Source organism: Apostichopus japonicus, chromosome 19, assembly GCF_037975245.1.
Source record: "Apostichopus japonicus isolate 1M-3 chromosome 19, ASM3797524v1, whole genome shotgun sequence".
NCBI classification, from domain to species: Eukaryota; Metazoa; Echinodermata; class Holothuroidea; order Aspidochirotida; family Stichopodidae; genus Apostichopus; species Apostichopus japonicus.
Genome location: NC_092579.1, coordinates 14,752,749 through 14,774,770, shown reverse-complemented (window position 1 = coordinate 14,774,770; position 22,022 = coordinate 14,752,749). Strand labels below are relative to the sequence as shown.

Sequence of the window (22,022 nt, the reverse complement as noted above, 5' to 3'; positions counted from 1 at the left end):
AAATATAAATTACGGAGCCCTTCGTTATACGTCTGTAGGCTTCGAGAGACAAACTTCAACTCCCGGCCCGATACGTCTTTGGGAGACAAACCCAAACCCCCCGATTCTATAATAACAAATTACGACAACAAGCACAGGACACGCTCTGCCTTTTGACCTGATTGGTCCAAACTTGTAGCTGACCTCTCACCCAACTCTTGATTTGCGAGTGCCAACCCGATATGCAGATGAGCAAATGCAAATAAGCACTCAAACCAATTTGGCTGTCTTCCAGCCCCACAACACGAATCATTCAAAACAAAACATCTGTATACGCTTCTAATGACGCGTGATTCACAGCCCGCCACAACACAGAGCAAACCACCAAAACGCGAGCCCTGTGTGACGTCATAATAACAACAAGTAAACAATGTGTTAACACAAACTAGAATACGCCTCACACTATAATTGGACACGGTGATACGTTTATTTTATACATCTGTTAACGCCATATGATATGTGGTTGAAATGAAGGATTTGACGTAAGAGGGACCTACTATAGGGTCTTTATATGAACGCCACCAATAGGCCTACACAGTAGGCTACACTGGGTGATCGCTTCTCGGCCTTTTGGCTAAGATCATGTGTACGTATCTGTTCCCTTTCGAGGGGAATGGTGATGCACACCCGACGATGATCACACAGTCACAGTCCCGATGCAAGGGGACTGGTGTTGAGAGCGGATCAGTCGTTCGGTAGTTTGGTTTTCGTGCCCAGGTTCTTTCCTGGGCGAATTTTGTTTCTTAAAAAGTATACACAGTAGCCTACACTGGGTGTACCTTAGCACCCTGTAGGCTAGTTGCCCCCAATATGCTTCAGTACACTGGATGTGAACCTCGGTACACTGTTGGTGCACCCCAGTACACCTGGTCGACTTTTCTTTTTACTTGGCCCGACAGCAGAATAGAGAAAGTGCACTTCTGGCGAATATCTATAGATGGATGCTGGTTTGTTTTACAGACTGAATCTTTAATGCCAATGTTATATGCTTAGGCAGATGAATGTAAACTTGTCACTGTCCCTTCGGGGCCTGTCCTGGGCCCTGTAAAGCCGCATTACCTAAATTCTATCGTTATTTTTGATAGTACCCATACTGGAGTCCTAACTTTGGTTCAATGTGACGAAATAACAGTAATTCGCCAATGTTGCCCTTAGTGTTATTTGATGCTGATGTCGACCTAGGTGATGTGAAAGAGTTAAATTCACATAGGGAGACATCTATATGTCGCCCTTAGTTGGAAGTTGGCCTGACGTTTCGATCCTAGCAGGATCTTCTTCAAAGGCTAAATGACAATTAATTTATTATTTTATAAAATTCGTTGGTATTTGTATATTTGAATATTCATTTTAATGGTTACGTCAATGAATAATTATAGTTTTAAGTTAAATTCTTGCAAATACGCATAAATTCCACTGACATGGGCTTAAAAATATATCAAAGGCAATGTGATAACATGCGTCTAGAAGAAACGTATTAAAATAAATTCGATTTAAATCAAAGTGCATATTTGGGAAGAAATGTTTTATCCAAGTTTATATCATCGTCCCCAAATTTTAGTCATATATATACTATTCTGTCAAACCTAATAATTGCCCGGATGAGCTTCACTGGTGTGGTGTGCAGGCTTCAAACCTGTAGCTGTCTAGCGACAGAGTGGTTCAATTCCACCTTTCGGGCGTCCCGTAACTTCAAGAATTATGATTAAGGCACTTTTCTTCTTTTGCGTTTCCACATGTATTTTAGATCCTCCTGCAAGCAGGAACTCGCGAAGAAGCCTCATTGGCTTATCAAAGCCGCAAGCTGACCAAAGTCAGTCTCTTACATTCATATTTAACGTCCATGTTTATGAATTGTCAATTGTCAACAACTCTGTAACTGGACGACGTACATTAATCTGGGAGTGACTCGAACCGGGGACCTTATGATTGAAAGGCACCGGCGTTAACCACTGAGCTAACACTCCTAGCAAAAATGCAAAATAAAATGCACGCATAGCAAATATGTTGCAAATAACCTTTAGATGTCGGTGTTTACAGCCCGGCAAAATGAGAGGGCACTGGGATGAGGTGCGATTGCACGAGAGTTGAATTGGATCAGATCGGTATCAGGCGATGTCTGGAAAGAAATGCCAATGTGGACCGTATTTCTTCCATTATTCATATGCTTGCGGTCACTCACCAAGCTCAATGTCACAATTTTCGGTAAAATTACCGGAAAGTTGAAACGTGCAGTAAGCGACAACGTTGATCGGTTTCGTAGTGACTACAAATTTCGATGTGTGCGTCCTCAGCTCACACCCCGCCCCATCTGCTCCACCCGAATGTGTAGCGCGAATCTTGTCTGAACATTTTCACACTACAAATGTTACACGCCCTAAAATGTATTCTAAAAATACATTTAGGGTACATGTTCATATTTTCTTCTCCGAAAATCAACTTGAGACCTAAAAGTGTATACTGCCCTCTCTTTGGTCCTACGCATGAAACATTTCGCAGAACTAATACACTAGATGTATAATTGTCTCTATTGCATTTCATTTGCTTGTGTCTCACCCTGAATATTTGGTGATTTATTTATTAATTTTAGCAGGTTTCGAACCTACAACACAGCAAAATGGGCAGGCGTTCGATGAATACCACGAAGAGTGGGAAGTACATGAATCCTACAGATCAAGCAAGTAAGTTCTTATGTAATCATTATGGCATACAGTTAGGCCGAAGACCTGCAGCAGCCTAACTTGAGCTTTGAGTAGCATAGGCTACGTTAGGCCATAGTCTAGGCCTAATGTGCGTTAGACAAAGTTCTACCGTTATGTCCCTGATTACCCGAACTAAAACCTGAGTGACCCCTAGTAGTAGTCGTATTTAGTGTAAAATGTCAGAAAAGTGGCCTGCATAATAGAAATTGCATATTGCCCAACATTGGAGACAGGAATAGGATTACACATACTCATAGGAGGGCATGTCCAAGCTATTTGCACTGTGACGTACGGGACATTTCAGAGACTTAAATGTGTCTTAAAGTTATAAAAAATCTATTTTCCAGAAACTTTTTCAGGTTTTTATATTTGTTATTGCTGCTACTTTATTACAAACTCATGAAGATTTCCTACACTTGCTTTCATTAGGTCCCATCTTAATTAATGTACAGTGTGACGTAAGGGACCAGAGAATTTTGTGTTTTTTTTTACTTAAGAGCAAAGCTGAAATCCCTCTGAAATTAGGAGGGCAGTGATCAAGCTGTTATAACTAGTGAATAGCCTAACCTTCCAAGGGCTAAGCTGTAACATATTAGAAAAAAATATGAAGCCATTCCAGTTCAGTGATTACACAAATGAAAATTGTCCTGTGACGTACTGGACATGTGACGTACGGGACAATTTGTCCATATACAAATTGACTATGAAAACTCATATTTTTATTCCTGAATATACCATAACAAGCTGATTTCTACATAAAAACATTAATTTGGATATGCCAGAGCAATATCATTGGTAGTTTCATGCCATATTTCCTTCTTTCTGGGATCGAAAAGAGCAGTGACTGTACTTGTGAGATCATTCCACTACATAAAACATGGAATGCGTAAAGTATTAATCTACTCTACACATACATCAAATACTCATAACATCAATTTTAGCTTTGTTAAACCACAAATGATCCAAGATGCAAAGTTTTGGTGCAAAACTGTTTTGGTATATACTGTACAACACTGTACCATACTGAGACTCCCCACTATTGACCCTGAAGTTGAAATATGATCCATCCCATTCAAAACATACCGAAATGTCCACAGTAACTGGTAACGTCCACGTAATGTCGATCTATGAAACTAGTACAACAAAGAAAGCTCTATAGACCTAATACTGGTTATTGAAAAAACTCATGAGTGATGGTCCTCTGCAAAAATTGGGCGAGCGAAACTCAACACTTGTAACTAAAAATCTCAATGTCTACTATCTAAGTTCAGGACACAAGAACATTGTTGCACAGTCATGATAGTTACACTTCACAATAGGCCTACGAAATGTTGAAATGCAAACTCAATATTCTTGAAGTCGTCATCATTCAATGTCAATGTTGAATAGCATTGTAGATGATTCTGTATCCCACACACCAGGGTTCGCAGGTTTCTTCCGGGGGTGGAAAAAACCGCGGAATAAACCGCGGTTTTTTCCACTCGGAAGAAATAGGTTTCTTCCAGTTTCTTCCGGACAAAATGGAAGAAACTCATTTTTTGGGGAAAAACTGTTGATAAAGTTTCATAACAACCTGCAATGATGTCTAACTATGTAATAAATGGACAAGAAGCACTATAGTGTCATCTAGTTACTTTATATCTAGGTTTGGAGCACATGACCTGCCTCCAGCATATACTGTACACAATATAGTACTAGGCTACTGTAGCATCGGACAATTAAGGGAACAACTATGGGCAAGCAATATTTTGCAGACCAGAATGGTCCTGATTATAGCCCATTTCTTAGTTAAAAACTAGTTTCTGAGTGGAGGGAGTGTTCCCTGGAAACTAGTGTAGGCCTACTACAATGCACCCTCATTACTACGATTACATTGACCACTACTTGACCATATTTTGTGGAGACTGAACTCATGAGGGTTACAGATTAGACTTGAAGTTGTAGTGTGAAATGAGGGCTGGCTCATGGTCAGCTGTGTTTAATTGTGGATGTTTGTTCTTTTGCTGTTGGGATGACAAGTCCTCTTATTAACTACAAGTTGCAATTTAGGGAGTTGCCAAAATCTAATAGATCTGTATTGTTCGGCTATTTGCTTGGTGTTCATTGTATTAAATCCTCAGTGCATGGGCCAATCCAGGTTAATCATTCATAAAGTATGGCCAGTTATGCAATTCTGGTTGATGGGGGGATCGCGAGATGATAAGTAGTCCTTCAATATTGTGATTTATAAGCAAACATCTTTTGGTCTAGAAAAAAACCCAAAATTATATTCAAAACAAAAATATCATATTTTGATGGTTTCAATGGCATGCATTTCAGTCAGATGGTGGTAAGCTATTTGTCTCTTTATCATGTATGTGGGCTGTGCTGCATATATGCCAATTTTCACAGTTTCTTCCAGTTTCTTCCGGTTTCTTCCAGTTTCTTCCGGAAGAAACTGGAAGAAACCTGGAAGAAACAGGTTTCTTCCAGTTTCTTCCACGTCCCTGGAAGAAATAGGTTTCTTCCGGAAGAAACCGAACCCTGCCACACACACACACAATTGACATTAAACAGTAGTTTATTTGAAGCCATGATGTGCTCTTCAGGCATGCAGGGATTATAAGTTGCAACTACCAGCTTTCAACAAAATAAATTTGTAAGCATTGGAAGGTTTCCAGTAGAGGTCCATGCATGCTTATTATGTGTAAATACAGGGTTTCCACCACACTACGTCCCGTACGTCACATTTTGTCCTGTACGTCACATTTTTAAATTTGATAATTAGATTTGAAGTGAATATTATTTCAATTTTTTGGGGATGGATTCTGTTGCACAATGTTCTTAATTAGAACTTTATAGAATATCACCCCAAAAAAATTGTTCCTCCATATCAAAACTTGAAAAAAAGTGCTGAAAATTGTGACGTACGGGACATCAGTATTTGGACACTAGCTAATTAGCATATTTAATTGATGAACCCACAAACATAATATGTCAAAATTATTGGAAGGAAGGGTGTATCATGTCCCACATAACTTATATTAAATTAGTTCATATTGCTGGCAGGGAAATAGGATTCCAAATGTCCCGTACGTCACACTGCAATTTGAATTTATGCAAATTAGCCGGCTGTAATTGTTCGAATATGCAAAACAATTCAAAAAAATTATGAAAATCTGAAACTTCAATAATTCAGCTTTAACATGACACCACATTTAGGGTGCTTCAGTAAAGTTTGAAATTTGGCTTCTAGGGATACAATAGCTTGGACCTGCCCAGGAGTAACAAGATGTATCAAGTAACAACTAACAGTAAAAAGGTGACCAGATTTACAGGGACAGTCCTCGGATTTCATTTGCCGTCTGTGGAATGAGAGCGTTCCCGAATTTTATGAACAGTTCTGCAAGTAGCATATCGTCGAGACAGCTTGAACCTTACTTAGCTAGGCCTAGTATGATAAGATAAGATAAGATAAGTAAAACTTTATTGATCCCAAAGGGAAATTCAGGCACTCGCTCATAAAACAGTGAAAAAGTTACAAAAATAGATGTGTATATTGTACAATAAGACAGTAAGAATAATAAGAAAAAGTCAATATATGAAAGTCAACGTAATAAAACCTCATTAAAAAGCTTAATTGCACGGGGTATGAAAGAATCTCTGTATCTATTGGTTTTGAGACACGGAAGTCTCAACCTGCCACTGCCTCTGGACATCTGACTATTATGAAGTAGCTCATAGAGGGGGTGGGTATGGTCCTTCCATACCGCGTCCAGTTTGGACTCGAGAAGGCTGTGGTAGACCGAGTCAATGGAAGGCAAGGGTTCCCCGACTACTCTCTCTGCTTTCTTAATGATGCTATTAATACGATCTATTTCATGTTTGTTTACATTCCCACCCCAGCAAACCAAGCAATAACGCCAAACCCCGCTAATGGTACAATTATAAAACATTTCAAGGATGTCATGACGAACATTAAAATTCGACATCTTACGGAGGCAGTACAATCTAGAATTCAACTTTTTAACCAATATATCAATATGATCTCCCCATGCCAAGTGATCATTCAGCACTACCCCAAGATACTTATATGACGTAACACGATCAATTACACTTCCTTTGACAACAACAGGGGGTGGAGGATTAGTATTGTGACGAAAATCAATAATCATTTCTTTGGTCTTAGCAACATTTAATTGGAGGAAGTTAAGGTCACAGTAGTTCACAAAAGACTGAATTTGACGTAAATACGCTTCATCACCATTGACTAAGCCAATCATGGCAGTATCGTCAGCAAACTTGATGAGTGAGCACCCTTGTTCTAATGACCTGGCATCGTACGTATAAAGTGTGAATAGGAACGGTGCTAGAACTGTTCCCTGGGGTGCCCCTGTATTTGAAAGAATAACATCGGATAGACACGAATGGCTGAGTTTCACCAACTGAGTTCTGTTAGTTAAATAGTTTAAAATCCAGTGAATAAAACCACCGGGAACGTCCATATTCTTAAGTTTACTGACTAAAATATGTGGTTGGATAGTGTTGAAAGCAGACGAAAAGTCGAAAAATGTCACACGGGCAAAATGTCCTCGGCAAGAATGTTCTAAATGAGAATATAGTTTATGGAGGATCAAAAGAATGGCATCTTCACAACTTCGATCTGATTGGTATGCAAACTGGAAAGGATCTAAAAATGGAGTTACGAATGGTCTAAAGCGTTCTAAAAATATACGTTCACAAACTGTCATGGGCACAGCAGTGAGGGCAACAGGACGTAAGTCATTCAAACATGATATTGCACTGGTTTTAGGTACTGGTATGATACATGATTGCTTCCATAAGTTAGGTATAACACGGGTTGTGAAAGATTGATTGAAAATATACGTTAAAATGTTCGAAAGTTGTATTGCACATTGTTTTAAGACCCGCGGGGAGAGCTTGTCTGGTCCGGCAGCTTTCGATGAGTGGAGTCTTGACAAATGACGACGAACCTCACCTTCAGTAACCGTGATGTCACAGTCAGAATTTGCGAACTGCTGTTGAAAATCGTCGTGTTCAGCTGAAAAATCCTGTCGATCGAAACGATTATAAAAGCAATTCAGTTCGTTCGCATAGTCTTCATCCACTCTGGGTAATAGGCAAGATTTTGGTTTATTGTTGTAACCACTCATCAAGCGCACGCCTTCCCAGACGCGCTTCATGTTGCCACCAGTAAAATGCCCTTCAACTTTGTCCTTGTACGCTGCCCTCTCCTCGCGAATAATCCTTTTCAGTTTAGACCGGATTTTCTTCAATCCCTCATGATCTCCTTTACCGAAGAGCCCTTTCTTCCTATTGATGACGTCCTTTACCCGTTTCGTAATCCAAGGTTTGTTGTTAGGATAAACTTTAATATGCTTTGTTGGAATTGTAAGTTCAACACAAAAATTTATGTAATCGCTTACTGTTTCCGTCAATTCATCCAAGTCCCCGGCAGCGTCTATAAAGGCATTCCAATCAGTAGCATCCAGTTCAGCTCTAAGATGTTCTAAGCTGTCTTCATTCCATTGTTGAACAGTCACGGTCGACGGTTTCTGCCTCTGAACAATAGGTCTGTACTTGGGTAGTAAGTTGATGAGGTTATGATCGGCATTACCAAGGGCTGGCAATTGAATGGAGTTGTAGGCATCCTTTACGTTTGAATAGAGCAAATCCAGGGTAGCAGTAGCCCGTGTTGTGCAAGTCACATGTTGATAGTAGTGCACATTACTTTTCCGGAGGCTACAATGATTGAAATCCCCATTGACGATGAATAATGCGTCGGGAGATGCCGTTTCCAATTCATGTATCACGTCACACAGTTCCAAAGCAGCCAGTTTCGCAGCACTCCGATGAGGAACATAAACAGTACAAACAATGACATGGGAGAACTCCCTGGGTAAATAGTACGGCCTCAAACTGACTGTCAGAATCTCAACGTTTGTAGAACATGAATGATGCTTGATGGTTGCATGGTTGGGATGGCACCAATTCTCGTTGACATATAAGCATACACCTCCCCCTTTCTCCTTCCCCGAATCAGTAGTCCGATCACCTCGCATTAACTTGAATCCATTGACTGATACATGAGCGTCATTATGATGTTCAGTAAGCCAGGTCTCCGTGAATGACATGAGACTAGCATTCCGAAATTCATTTAGGTAGTTCACATTGGCACATAGCTCGTCGATCTTATTGCTCAGGGATTGAACGTTACCCATAATAATAGTTGGTAAAAAAGGCTTACATTTCTGTCTACGTATCCGTCTTTTAACACCTCCCGGTTTTCTTCGTTTCCTTTTCTTGATTTCTTTCGGAATGTCCGCATAGTTGGTTAGGCTAGGAGATCCAGTGTGTAGGCCTACACGCTTCACATTACGTAGGGCATGTAGCTGAGCTGGAGAATAGTACAGCCTAGACGCTGATATAAACACATCGTTTTCTCCCAAACCGAAACACGTCGTCACCAAAAGAAATACTAATCCAAACGTTAGAACCTTTGATTCCATGTTCAGTAATGTTCCATGAACTTCTAGTGTAGAACGAGTGTCGAAAACGTAGAAATTTCAAGAGCTTGAGCGAGTTGCGTCGCCACTAGGGTAGTGCCACCAATAAACTGTGGTTGTTTACAACCACAGACATAGTCTGTTCATTCATGGCTCACAGATGAAGGCAGCTCAGATCATTGCATAGTTTCATACTGTGTCATTCATATGAAAAGCACCATGTTGCACTAGTAAGTAGCTATTTTTCGGCAAAGTACTTGTTTTTGGATGAGGTGTTCAAAACCTGGGCATTTGACCAAATCCTTGAAACATTGAACCACCAAACTATTCCAGATACTACCCCTTGCTTTCAACTTACTGTACAGTGTAGGTTCTGACCCGTTAACATCAACTTGGGATGGGGTAGGGGAGGGGGTGGGAGATTTAAAGCTCAGTTAACATTTAAGTTACTGTATTAGTCTACTGTATTCCTGTCATGGTAAGAACTGCCACATCTTGTCCTAACACTCTCAATGCTGTCTTCTTTTTTTTTCAGGAAAACAAGCCAGAAAAAGAGAATTGAAAAAGGTATTTTAGATGCAAGTTACTTGAAAGAAATGCAACAGAATAGTATACAAATCATATATAAAAAATGACGCTTGTTGAATTTTAGCAGTGAATATTGTGCACTGGTGAAGGTGTTATTTCTGATCTGAATTACACTAAAAATTGGTGTCCTTTGGAGTTCAAACATTCCTAGTTTGAATTGGAAAAGAGCAGTAAATACGTACACATGAAGTAGTCAGTAGGAGAGATACAGTAACTCTCATCTCAGTTTGGAAATGTTTTATGTGATAATAAAAAAAAATATTCAGGATTTATAAAGCGCAGACATATCCACCAATAACGCGTATTACAATATTACCCTGATCACGATAACCTGTCAAACAAAGAGACAATCCCTCCACATTTTATGATACTGTAGTTGTTGGCATTAATTAGCACAATAATCAATTTCCTCTGTGAAAGTAATTTCTCAAACATATCAAATCACTTCTCGAGCTTGTTACATTTGACTTTTCTGACCTCAAGCTTTGATATTGACATACTTGGTGATTACATCAAGGGGTGCAGGCTTGCATTGGCAGATTATTTTGATATTCATACCAATATTCTTGCACTTGATGTGATATTTGTGGGTGGTGTTGGATTCTTAAAGCACGACTATCGGTGTTATAAGTTTTTGAGGAATTTGAAATCGATATATATGCCATTTTTCAGCTCTCTGTCACCCTGGTCTCTCCCTGTGATTACTGTAATTGATTAGGAATTCATTTCTCACTGTGTTACATTTAAAATTGACAGAATAAAAAGCAGCGTATGGCAGTTCGAGCTGCCGTGCTTAGAACCAAAGATCCCATACAACTCATACAAGATCTAGAACTACTTGACGAACAAGGTGAGTTGGTGTGCAGTCATATTTTGTATTTTAGGGAAGTATGTAGGGAAGTTAGAGAACAGTTGAGGGAAATGTTAATTTAATTAGAGCATTAATAAAGTTGTTTCGATTCGGTCGAATAGTTCAGAAAGAATAATTGTATATTCTCTGGAGCTACAGTTCATACAATCTTGTTGAGCTGTTTCTTGGCAAAAGGACTGAATATTGGTCAACTTTGCTAGGGCTCCATAATATACAGTAACTGGTATGGAAATATAATGTTTTATTAATAACAACATTGGCATGTTTGACTTTGTAAGAAATCTTGCTTTGTGTCCCTGGTGTAACCTGATCCTTCTTGTAAGGTTGATAAAACTGGAAAGTATGTTGTTCAACAAGGTAACTTTGTATTAATGAAGATTTCACTCAGTGTTTGTAACTTAAACTCTTGCTCTCCATCAGGCATTAAGTCCAAAAAGATAGTAAGTTCTCCCATACTACCGCTCGCACTTAAATATCAGTCCTGCAGTGGGCATCAGAACGGGCCAGTTGCCTACGGAACATTATATTAAGAGTTCAAGGAATTGAGGTTATTGTTGTTCTGAGACTGTCGAAGAGAAAACACAGACTGAATATTTTTTCATATTATTTTGAGATTAAAACTTGTCAGAGTCATCCATTCAAGAATAAGAGATATACTTGCAAAACATTGATTTTGCTGTAAACTTGATCTGTATTTTGTCTTTGCTCTCTAGAACTCAATCCAGAAAGTAAAACTGATGTGAACGAGAAAGTCATCAGGGAAAAGAGAAAGAAGATCAAGGAAACTTTTGAGAGAGTCTTGCGTTTCTTTGTGAGTCATTTGAATCTCTACAAATTATTAGGAGACTGACTGGTTGCAGAACACGCCGCAGTTATGTCGAAGACGTTTCATTCGAACTGCTTGACTGCATTATTCTATCAATTTATTGTCATTCTGAATAGTACTGCGCCAAATTTTTTGCTTCTGCCAAAGTGCCTGGTGAAATGATTTTTTTTTTTTATAGTTTTAGGGAAGTGATTTCAAAAATGTCTTCAGGTCACATCACGAACAGATACAGAAGTCCAGTCTTGCAGTCCTCATTTCAATTTCATGTTATTTATTAAATAAGCAAAAAACGTTTTTATATGTCCATCTTCTTCCAGGTCACCAATTTTTTGCTTACATTTTTCATTTATTGTTTAATGTGGACAATATTGTTGGCTTGTGGGACCTGTATATCGTTTCTGGGCATTTTGCTTTGGCCATGTGAGAACACTTTTCGTAAAAAAAAAGTTGCTCTAGAGAGCCAACTTTCCACAGTGGAAATATTATCTACTGTATGAATAATTCTGCTTTTAAAACTTATCCATTTTGCGTGATATGAATGATACCATTTATAGTGTAAACTGATAATTAATTTTTGAGTCCGACAGGGATAAATCAATTGACATGTCCAGTGATATACAGGCCCTAAAAAAAAACATATTAATATACATAACGCATAATTTGAAAATGTCTACAAATTTAAAAGTTTTGTAAAAGTTACCAGTTCACCTTTTAACCAATTGTGTTGGTAACTTCAAACCGGCTTATCCATAGTTGTCAAAACTGATGGCCGAACCAAGATTGGAATTACAAATTTTACAGCAACACTGCTCAAGTTTTTACATGCATATAGGTCTTACTTTCACACCTGTTTGAGATCTGTATTTAGAACATTGTTACTTGAGTATTATTTTAATTACTTCTTATCGTAAATTTTTCATTTTTGTTGTTTTTTGGTAGCAAAAAGAAGAACCTGAGAGATACGATGAATACAGAAAGATGGAGAGGGAGTATGAGAAGAAGAGATCAGAAAAAGTCAAAAAGTTTGGTGAGAAAATATTCAGATTATTTCAAATTTAATTAGACTGTTTCCAATTCAATAGAGGGCAGCGTCATTAACTTAGGTAATGAGAGTTTATCGGTGTGATGTCAAAGGTCATATGGTAATAATGGTAATAATAATTGTTTGAGACACTGTTGGTGTAAGTTTCACATTTTCTTTTACCTTCATCATCAGAGTCGTCATCTCAAATCATTATTTTCCTTTAAAATCATGTGGCTCTGTTACCATTGTAGAAGATAAGAAAAGTAGAACCCTTAAAAACTGCTCATAGGTCAAATTATTGGCCATAAATTGTTCTCATAATTTATTCTAATAATCAATTTGTTGGAATCCTGAACAAATTTGTTAATGTTCCTTGTGTTGAGACGGTTTCCCTATCTAACATGTAGATGCTTAGTATGTCTCATAATTACGAAACGACATATATTCATGAGCATTTTATCAGTGGTTCTAGAATAGATGTTCATAAAGAGCGTGGTGGCCAATTGGTTAAGGCGTCGGACTCGTGATCCAAGGATTGCTGGTTCGATTCCTGCCTAGTTCATTACGTTGTGTCCTTGGGCAAGATGCTTTATCTGACTTGCCTCTCTCCACCCAGGGGTTAAATGGGTACCTGTGAGGTAACTTGTCATTGGGCGCAGTATATAACTGCTGCCGACTGGAGGGATTGTCTCTGGGACAGGTTATCCTTGACCAGGGGTAATATAACGTCTCTAAAGCGCTTTGAGACCTATCGCTGGTATAAAGCGCTATATAAAAAGCAAATATATTATTATATATAATATAAAAAAGAAGTTCTGATTATGAAAAGTCAATAAAACTCAATCATTCAACAGTCAGCACAGAACAAACAGTACCTTGCTTTAACTGGCAAACGAAACTTTTTGGTCATCATTCTACTGATTATTTTCCTATTAATTTGTTGATTATCATTAATAAATAACGAGCCATTTCTGTTTTTACTCTCACTTTCTTTTCTCAGAGGCAATCAGAGATGCCAGACAGGTGAACGTTGAAATGATTCCCCTTCCAGAGACATTAAATGGTGAGCTTTTCAAATTTCATATTTTAATATGTTTACTCATCAGCAGTTACTATTAAATACAGGGGCAGTTTTCTGTCTTTGTCCTTTCTTTAACACTTTTTCATGGTTTTCTTGCTTTCAATTAACTTATATACGTTTCATACTTTTGTATGCATGTTAAAACATTTATTTAAGGAGCTAAACTAGAAAGAAAAAAAAAGATTGATATATAAACAGAATATTGATTTATAATGCAATGATATGGATTAAGTTCATTCTATTTTAGCCATATAATATTTGTGATCCTTAGAGTTTTCTCATCCCGTTATTGTCTTTTCTATTCAAGCTTTATATTATATTGGTTGTTGCATCGCTATGAATGGATAGGATGTTAACATTATTAATTCTCTTTCTATTTTCTAGCACCATCAATCATTCCTTTGTTGCAAGATATTCCTCTCCCCGGAGCACTACCGCCGCCCTCTATCCTCAAGCACCCGCCACCAATATACGAGTAAGTGAAGTTGTATGATTCCCGATCATCTATTTAGTATCTGTGATTATTAGAAAATTAATTCTGGAAGGAATCTCGTATCAAGATATATTTGGAAATAGATTTTGCAAAGGTGTAAAGATATATATTAAAATATATGGCAAAAATATTCTCATGTATTGAGTTTGCTGTTTGAAAATATAGTAAAAAATGCCAAGTGAAGACAATTCTGGCAGTGATGGCGTTATATACAAACAAGTTACAGTTTACAAGCTATTACTGTATTACAGTATGAATCAAGTTTGCTGTCACAGTTGAGGAGTTGAATGTCATTTGTGTTTTTGGCAAACAGAGGCTCATTACCTAAACAACCAAGTGGTGACACTGCTTTTGTATAACGCTCATTCCATTAGAGAATGCAGTAGAAGGGCATTGAGAGTTTAATCTTTCAAACATCTTTTTTACAATACATTATGGGATTGTCAAGGACATTGCCAATGTTTTACATCCTCTCGTTTCTGTGTTGTTGACGTGGAAAGCAATATATTTTCAAATAGAACAAAATTAGAATTCATAACGAATGAATTTTATGTGGAAAATCTTGGAAATCGCTATGGATACTGCATTTAAAAAATACTATTTTGTCGAACTGTCCTACATCGGCTCATACTTCGAATTGAAGAACAAGAAGGGATCGAAAACCTTTTTACCTTTATGTACCTTAAGTGTGCTGCATGTCTCTTGTTCAGTTTTACCAACAAAATAGTTTTCATCAAAAAGAGAAAAAAACAATAGAATGCAACTTAATGTGATTCAAAAAGCAGTTTTTTACCTTTGCAATTTATAACTATACTCCTCTCATATGTAAAATAATAATTGTGATGATAAAATTAATAAATATACTCCTCTCATATGAAAAATAATAACTGTGATGATAAAATTAATAAATATACTCCAGTCATATCAACAATAATATCTGTGATGATAAAATTAATAAATATACTCCAGTCATATGAAAAATAATATCTGTGATGATAATGCCAGCTAGTTGGGAAATTTATGAATGCTAATACCACTGTATACTGTCCTCCCATATCCTGCTTCAAAGCACTCATTATGCCAGTATGAACAGTTCCTAAATTTTATCTAAATAAAACAGGGTAATCTATACTGCTTATACTGCTAGTATAAGTGCTATGAAGCATGACATGAATGTACAGTTTTTATACAGCAAAAACTGCCCTAACTGGACAAAAATGGTCTTAAGATGTGAATAAGAAACTTCAAGAAAATACAAATTTTCTCTCACAATTTTGCAGCATACCCTTACCAGGCATGATGCCACCCCCTCCTATACCTCCCCCCATCCCTCCAACAGTCACCTATCGCCCTCAACCTGTTATGCCTATTCTTGGATGGCCGTACTCCTTGCCAGATGGGAGAAGACCCCCTGGACCCCCACCAGGATACCCTCCACATGTAGAGGAACCCCTCAAGAGGTCAAAGAAGGAAGGGAAGAGGAAAGAAGAAATTATTAGAGAAAATTTTGAAGATGATGACTCTGATGATGAAGGTAATTTAGAAAATGTGAAACATTCACCAACAGTCTCGAAAATATATAAACAATGTCAAGATTTTATACCGTAGGAACAAAATGGAACAAAAATAATATTTCACTCAGTTTGCAAAGTGCATGTGTATGTGGACTTCCTTCGTCTGAATTAGAGATTAATGGGAAAGAAAACTGTTTACTTTTTAAAGAAAGGGATTAGGTCAGAATGAGATGTAGATTTCTTATCACTCACTGCAGGACCTTGCATTTTCACATTATTTTCAGTGGTTTTGACTTTTCAAGCAGTCATAGCCCATCAGTCAAACTGTGTTTTGCATGTAGCCTTTTTGGCCAAGCAATGTAGCATTTATTTGTAGTTTTCATGTACTCCTGAATCTGACTGAAGAGTTCTTCAAGTCGGTAAACGTTTGCTCCAAATTAGAGCATTTTATTCAAGTTTAAATGCAACTTGGTCAGTTTGTATGTCCCGCAAATGTTATTGTTTTGCTGTAGCATGTGAAAGGGGTTTTAAGTTGAATTTTTGTGTTACAGGATATGCGTTTAGGTACCTCATTCTTCCTTAGATGGTTGTGTTTGGTGCCTGGTCCCACAATTCCTGATTCAATTTGGTGAATGAAAGTACCAGAGTATATTATTAGGTACCTCATCCTTCCTTTGATGGTTGTGTTTGGTGCCTGATTTGCATAATTCCTGATTCAATTCGGTGATTGCAAGTAACAGAGTATATTTTCAGGTACCTCATCCTTCTATTGATGGTTCAGTATGGTGCTAACAGATTGTAGATATTCAATCCAACATGCAATGTAGAAAAGGATGTTGCGTAAGTTTAATTGTTTAATATGCCCCCCCCCCCCAAAAAAAAAAAAACACTCCAAACTAAGACAGTGTTCCTGCTTCTTTCTTGCAGATGAGAGAGAATTGGAAGATTTGATGAAGAGAAAGGAAGGGGAGGAAGATGGTGAGGAGATGGAGACCGATGATGAAGATGACAGCAGCGACGATGAAGATGCGGTGAAGGAAGATGTTAACAAAAGTCCAAATACATCTAGTGATGAAGATGAGAATGAGGATGAGCAGCCTCAGGGTAAGAAAAATGTAGAAAGAGAAAGAAAATACCAGAGTATAGTGAATGGAGGAGTGGGATGAGGGGGGAGGATAGTTCAAGGCAGAGGTGGGATTCGGGGAGGAGAGTCGATTTGAGAATTGACTAGAAAATATAACATCTCCAGGTTGTATTGGCTAAATAGTTAAGTCAGGATCAGAAAGTAAGTTGTCTGACTTTGAAAAACTTTAAGGTACACGAGTCACAGTAGTTTCGATGGCTGTAGTTTGATGGTGTCACGCTTGTAAAGTACAAATCAGATCGACTCCTTTACTGACACAGTTTTGCAACTTTTTTTCTTCCCACCGTCAGGAAAGAAGAGAAGTGTCCGCTTTGCCGACGACACAAAAGAAGGCGAGGAGGAAGATGATGAAGAGAGGATACCACCAGGGATGTCTGCCTTACAGGCTCGTATGCTGAAGATGGCCGGACAGTTGGACACCAGTAGCTTTAGTAAGGAGAAACATGGGGCAGAGGAAGAGGAGGAGAAGGAGGATGCTAGTTCCAGTGATGAAGATGAAGACGATGAAATGCCAACAGATGGAGGTAGGAGAGATAAGGGTGGTGAGAGAGGGGAGGAAGTAATGAGGATACCAGGACCTCCTTCTGGTCTACCTCCAGGGCTGGTTAGACCCCCTGGGCCACCTGCTGGTGTACCTCCAGGTTTCCCAGCAGGAATACCACTCCCTCCCAACTTCAGACCCCCGCCACCATTAGGAGGGGTTCCACCGCCACCCAGAATGATTCCCCCAGGACCTCCACCCGGAAGACCCCCGACTGCTCCCCCTGGCCCTCCTCCTGGTGCACCACCTATGGCAAGGGGAGGCCCTGTGCCTAGAATCCCCCCACATATGATACCCCTGCCACGGCCCGGTGCTCCGCCTCGTATGGCCGGACCAACTGGTCCAATGAATCCTAACGTCCTGAGTGCACCACCCAGCATCAGGATACCGTCTAAAGACGACGAACCAGAAGAACAGAGGTCGTCGGCCACCATCGAGGCCAAACCACAGCTGAGAAACCTACAGGCGGACGTGACCCGATTCATGCCAACCTCTCTGAGGATCAAGAGGGACGGAAAAGGAAAGTCCAGAGGAGGAAAGGTAAACGAACCAATCAAGGAGATGATACCGACCAAGAAGGCTCCAGCTCCGACAGCACAAGGGCCGAACAAAGAGGACGCATATCTGAAATTTATGGACGAGATGTCAGGATTGCTGTGAAGAGAAACTTTAAGTAATCGAAGAAGAAGACTGAATTTCAGAGTATAATCATGCATATGGATCTGATTGTACCAGGGAGGATGAAGATGAGTTGTTAGCTCAGTAAGGTGATAAAAGGATAATTTGCTCCTTGAATGTCGCTGGAGGCAAGAAAGCAGGTAGTTTAGTACACTATGTTGATATTAATGTAAAGACTCAGTCTCTACTGGGAGTGGTGTTCATTCTCAGTGGCAGTGTGTGGAAGGAGACATACTTAGAGATATATGCTGTTTATTCAAATTAACTTCATCCATCACGAATCGAGGTGTTTATTCATGTATGGTCAGTTGTTTAACATCTCCTTCCACTGTCATACCTTGAATGATATTTCCTGTTGAAAAGATGAAACATGCAAAGTCTCAACTCATTGTTTCAAGAACGTTTTCAGCCATATCAATATCTAGAACTCCCCAATATGTGAATATTCAATTGTATTTGGGTATTGGCTGAAGAATTTTCAATGTTCGAAGACTAGTTTTATAGCTACTGAATCTTTTTGCATTACAAATCACAGTTTTTCTTCTGTGACTTTTTCTATTGACTCCCTCGGATGGAAGCCAAAATCTACCGACATCGTGTTTATGTTTTGAATCATTTGAGCAGTTGTGAAGAGAGTGAGGACCTCGCAAATGTGAATCATTTTTCAGTGAAGCAACTTGACAAAATAGTGTCCTCTGGAATTATTGAAGCCAAATTAGTTGTTGAATCCCTTCATTTATGTCAAAAGAAAAAAACATGTACAAAGATTTAATACAAAATTTGGAAATCAGAAATTTTTCATAGATTGTCAGTTGATTTCTTTTTACATCAGTTTCATAGTAAAATTAATACAGATATGCAACATCAAACATCATGAACAAAATTTGGCTAAAAATCAAGATGAGAATTGTGTACTTACCTATTATTCTCAGCCTTGTCTGTCACAAACCTCGCATAATCTCTCCCTTTTCATGCATATATATATATGTATATATGTATATATATGTTTTACCTTGGAGTAGTTTGATACAGGTTGTTTTCAAACTAACCTTAGTGAGCCATTTCACATATTGCTATCATAAGACACATTTGAGAGCAAATGTTTACATAGCAACAGTAGCTATGATACTGCAAACTAATAGCTTTTGATCATTTGAAGCCAAAGGTCTTTACTGTCCCTCATGAGATCACATGTCTGAATTTTTTATGGAAAGATTTCTTGTCAATTGCTTCTTTTGAAATTTCATGGTTTACCAGCATTTAATCTCACCAAATTTACAGATAATAACCATATTGTTTGAAAATTTATTTCATACACCTTAAATGGGTTGAGGTTAGAAATATGTTGTTCTACATATTAATCTTCTAATGTACTCATTACACTGATCATAGCCCTATATTTATATATATATATATATATATATTTATATATATCGTTCATCTACAATTATAATAGACTGTGTGCATCTTTTCTTTATACAGTGGTGTTCTGCATACATGTTACTATTGGTTCATTGTAATGCACAGTTTACACTGCTAGTTCTACAGCAACAACACAAAAATATTGGTCTGGTTTTTCTATCCAACATGAACAAAATTAGCCCAAATAGACATTAGACACTGAAAAAGGTTTGTTTAATTTTCAGGGAGCATTATGCTTGATATTATTGTTTCAATTTCAAATGTCACTTCTAAATTCAGAAATGAATCGCAAGCAAATTGTAAGAAAAGCGTCACCTTCTTTGCAACAAAGAGTCTGGTATTTATTCACACTCACATTAAAATCAGGATTTATTTCAAGGTTAATTTAACAGGTTTCAACCTTTTTGGAAAACTAGTATTGAAATAGGAAATCTACACAAAGTACTATGAAGATTAAAAAGTCTGCCATTTTGGAGGAGGGGAGGGGTGTGTGCATGGGGGAGGGGGAGGAAATATTTCAAGGAGGGGTAATGCATGGGTAGGAGTTAGAAGGGTACTGTTTATGTCTTTTGTCCTCTGGAGGTTAGGGTTCTAGGCAGCTGTTGGAAATAAAAACAAAGTATGAGCTTTAAAGGAGAATACAGGATAATAAAAAGCTGTTATTATCTTCATGTTAATTAATGCATTATTGCTTATGTACTTTATTGCAAACTCTACCCCACCCTTCATACAAGTTAGCATTGCTGTCTGTGGTTTACATTTGCAGGTTTTACTCTCATCTCAGACAGTAAGGTCTTCTTGGAGATTATTTTCCTAGTACTCTATTTTTAGCTTACTCCCTCTGGTCATCTGTTGAATCAAAGTGCAATTTGTTGTCCTCTGAGTTTTTTTTAGATGATTAATTAACGATGTAAATAAATAAACAAAAGGCCTCCAGGGGGGGACTCAAGGAAATGTTCAAGAAAAGTGAGATTTAAAAAATAATATAATCAGCAGTTATTTTTACAGACGCTGACCGAAGTCAGTCTCTTACATTCATATTTAATGTCCATAATTATTGTCAATTGTCAACAACTCTGTAACTGGATGACATACATTAATCTTGGAGTGACTCGAACTGGGTACCTTATGATTGGAAGCCACCGGCGTTAAGCACTGAGCTAACACTCCACAAAATGTCTTTAGCAATATCTGTTTGGAGTCGGTAAACAAACTTTTGTCAAGAATCTTATTCTTTGGTCTATGAGGGCAAGAAGAGTCTGTTCTATCCTGTTGCGGAGTGTAATTTGCCAGGTTTACGCTTACTAAATTTGTTGATCAATCCATCTGTTTTCAACCAAGTAATCTCCTTGGTTTGTCAATGTAGCTGGGGCATGAGGGGAAACAAATGAACCCCCTTCCCCCCCCCCACCAACCCATTCATAATTCTGAAGCTTCTGACAAATCCTTAGTAATCTGAACATTTTTGAAAGATATTTTTGAAGGGAATTAGGAGGAGGAGGTGTTAGCCTGACATAAACTTTCTTTGGAAATAGGTCAACAGAACATGAGAATTCACATTTCAAATGCAATATTGATGGAAATGGATTCCTTGAACCTTAAAAAGATTAAAGTTTGCAGAAACTATATTTTTTGTTTATTGTGAAGTCTTGAGACGGTGATACTTGGAGGAACTCCCTCACTTTAGATATACAAATATCTTTCACAGAACTTGTCTTTGTTACTTTTTCTAAGTTACAAAATTGCCCCCTACAATGTCCCCCCCCCCTTCCTGCATCCCCCTTCCACATCCTCTCCCTTCCACACCCCTCCCTCTCCTGAATTCCCTCCCCTTCCACACAGCAATTTTCCGATCTTCTATTCGCCAACGTACTTGCTTGAAAAAGTTCATCATTTTGTTAAGTCCTTCCTTTTTTGCTTTGGTTTCGATAACTATATTAAGCCTTTCATCGAAAAGGAAATAATGACAAATAATATGAATGAAGAATTGTCATCATTTTTACCATTAGCGTTGCGATTCATAAATGATGATTGGGGAAGTATTTTGGGAATCCGTTGGGAATCTTATATTTGTCATTTTAATGGTAGAAAATGGAGCAACATGGTGGAGTGGGAAAAATGATCATTAAAGGGACAGCCTACTTTCAGTAAGAAGATGCAACCAAGCCAAAAATAGAAAAGATAATATGTTCTAGATGTTTTGAGTAAAAAAAATCTATAACTTTAGTAGAAAATGCTAGCCAATGTGTATGCCTTGCTCATTATGTAATTACAATCATCTGGCTGTATCCAAATACTTTCATGTTTTTACAAATTTGAAGAGCTGCTTAAGAAGCAATGGAATAATTTAGATAGCCACTTAAAATAAATCACAAGTGATGACAAGATGACTGACGTATATCAGCATAGCAACAGTCTGGTTGTTCATATTTTATAAACTAAGAGATGAAAGTCAGTTCTTCAGACACTCTGACTAAAGAACTGAAACTGTGCTACGTATTCCTACAAACACTCGACGATAAAATCTTACACATTCCATCAGAACAAGGTAAGACATGTAGACACTCCGGAGTGATGTCGCCATGGGTTACCAGTA

General features: G+C 38.2%; 1 protein-coding gene and 1 non-coding gene across 2 annotated transcripts; both read left to right on the top strand.

Moving 5' to 3' along the window:
* The first annotated feature begins 1,631 nt into the window (after positions 1–1,631).
* On the top strand, positions 1,632–1,718 carry Trnastop-uca (transfer RNA opal suppressor (anticodon UCA)). Its single transcript has one exon. It is a non-coding gene; the product is annotated as a tRNA-Sec (tRNA).
* An 809-nt stretch (positions 1,719–2,527) lies between these two features.
* On the top strand, positions 2,528–20,395 carry LOC139960042 (uncharacterized). The gene is made up of 10 exons (XM_071958065.1): positions 2,528–2,717; positions 9,780–9,811; positions 10,589–10,682; positions 11,417–11,514; positions 12,469–12,556; positions 13,554–13,616; positions 14,019–14,109; positions 15,408–15,661; positions 16,569–16,745; positions 17,076–20,395. The coding sequence occupies exons 1-10, from the start codon at positions 2,654–2,656 to the stop codon at positions 17,984–17,986; spliced, it is 1,872 nt and encodes a 623-aa protein (XP_071814166.1). The 5' UTR covers positions 2,528–2,653; the 3' UTR covers positions 17,987–20,395.
* Positions 20,396–22,022: the final 1,627 nt, after the last annotated feature.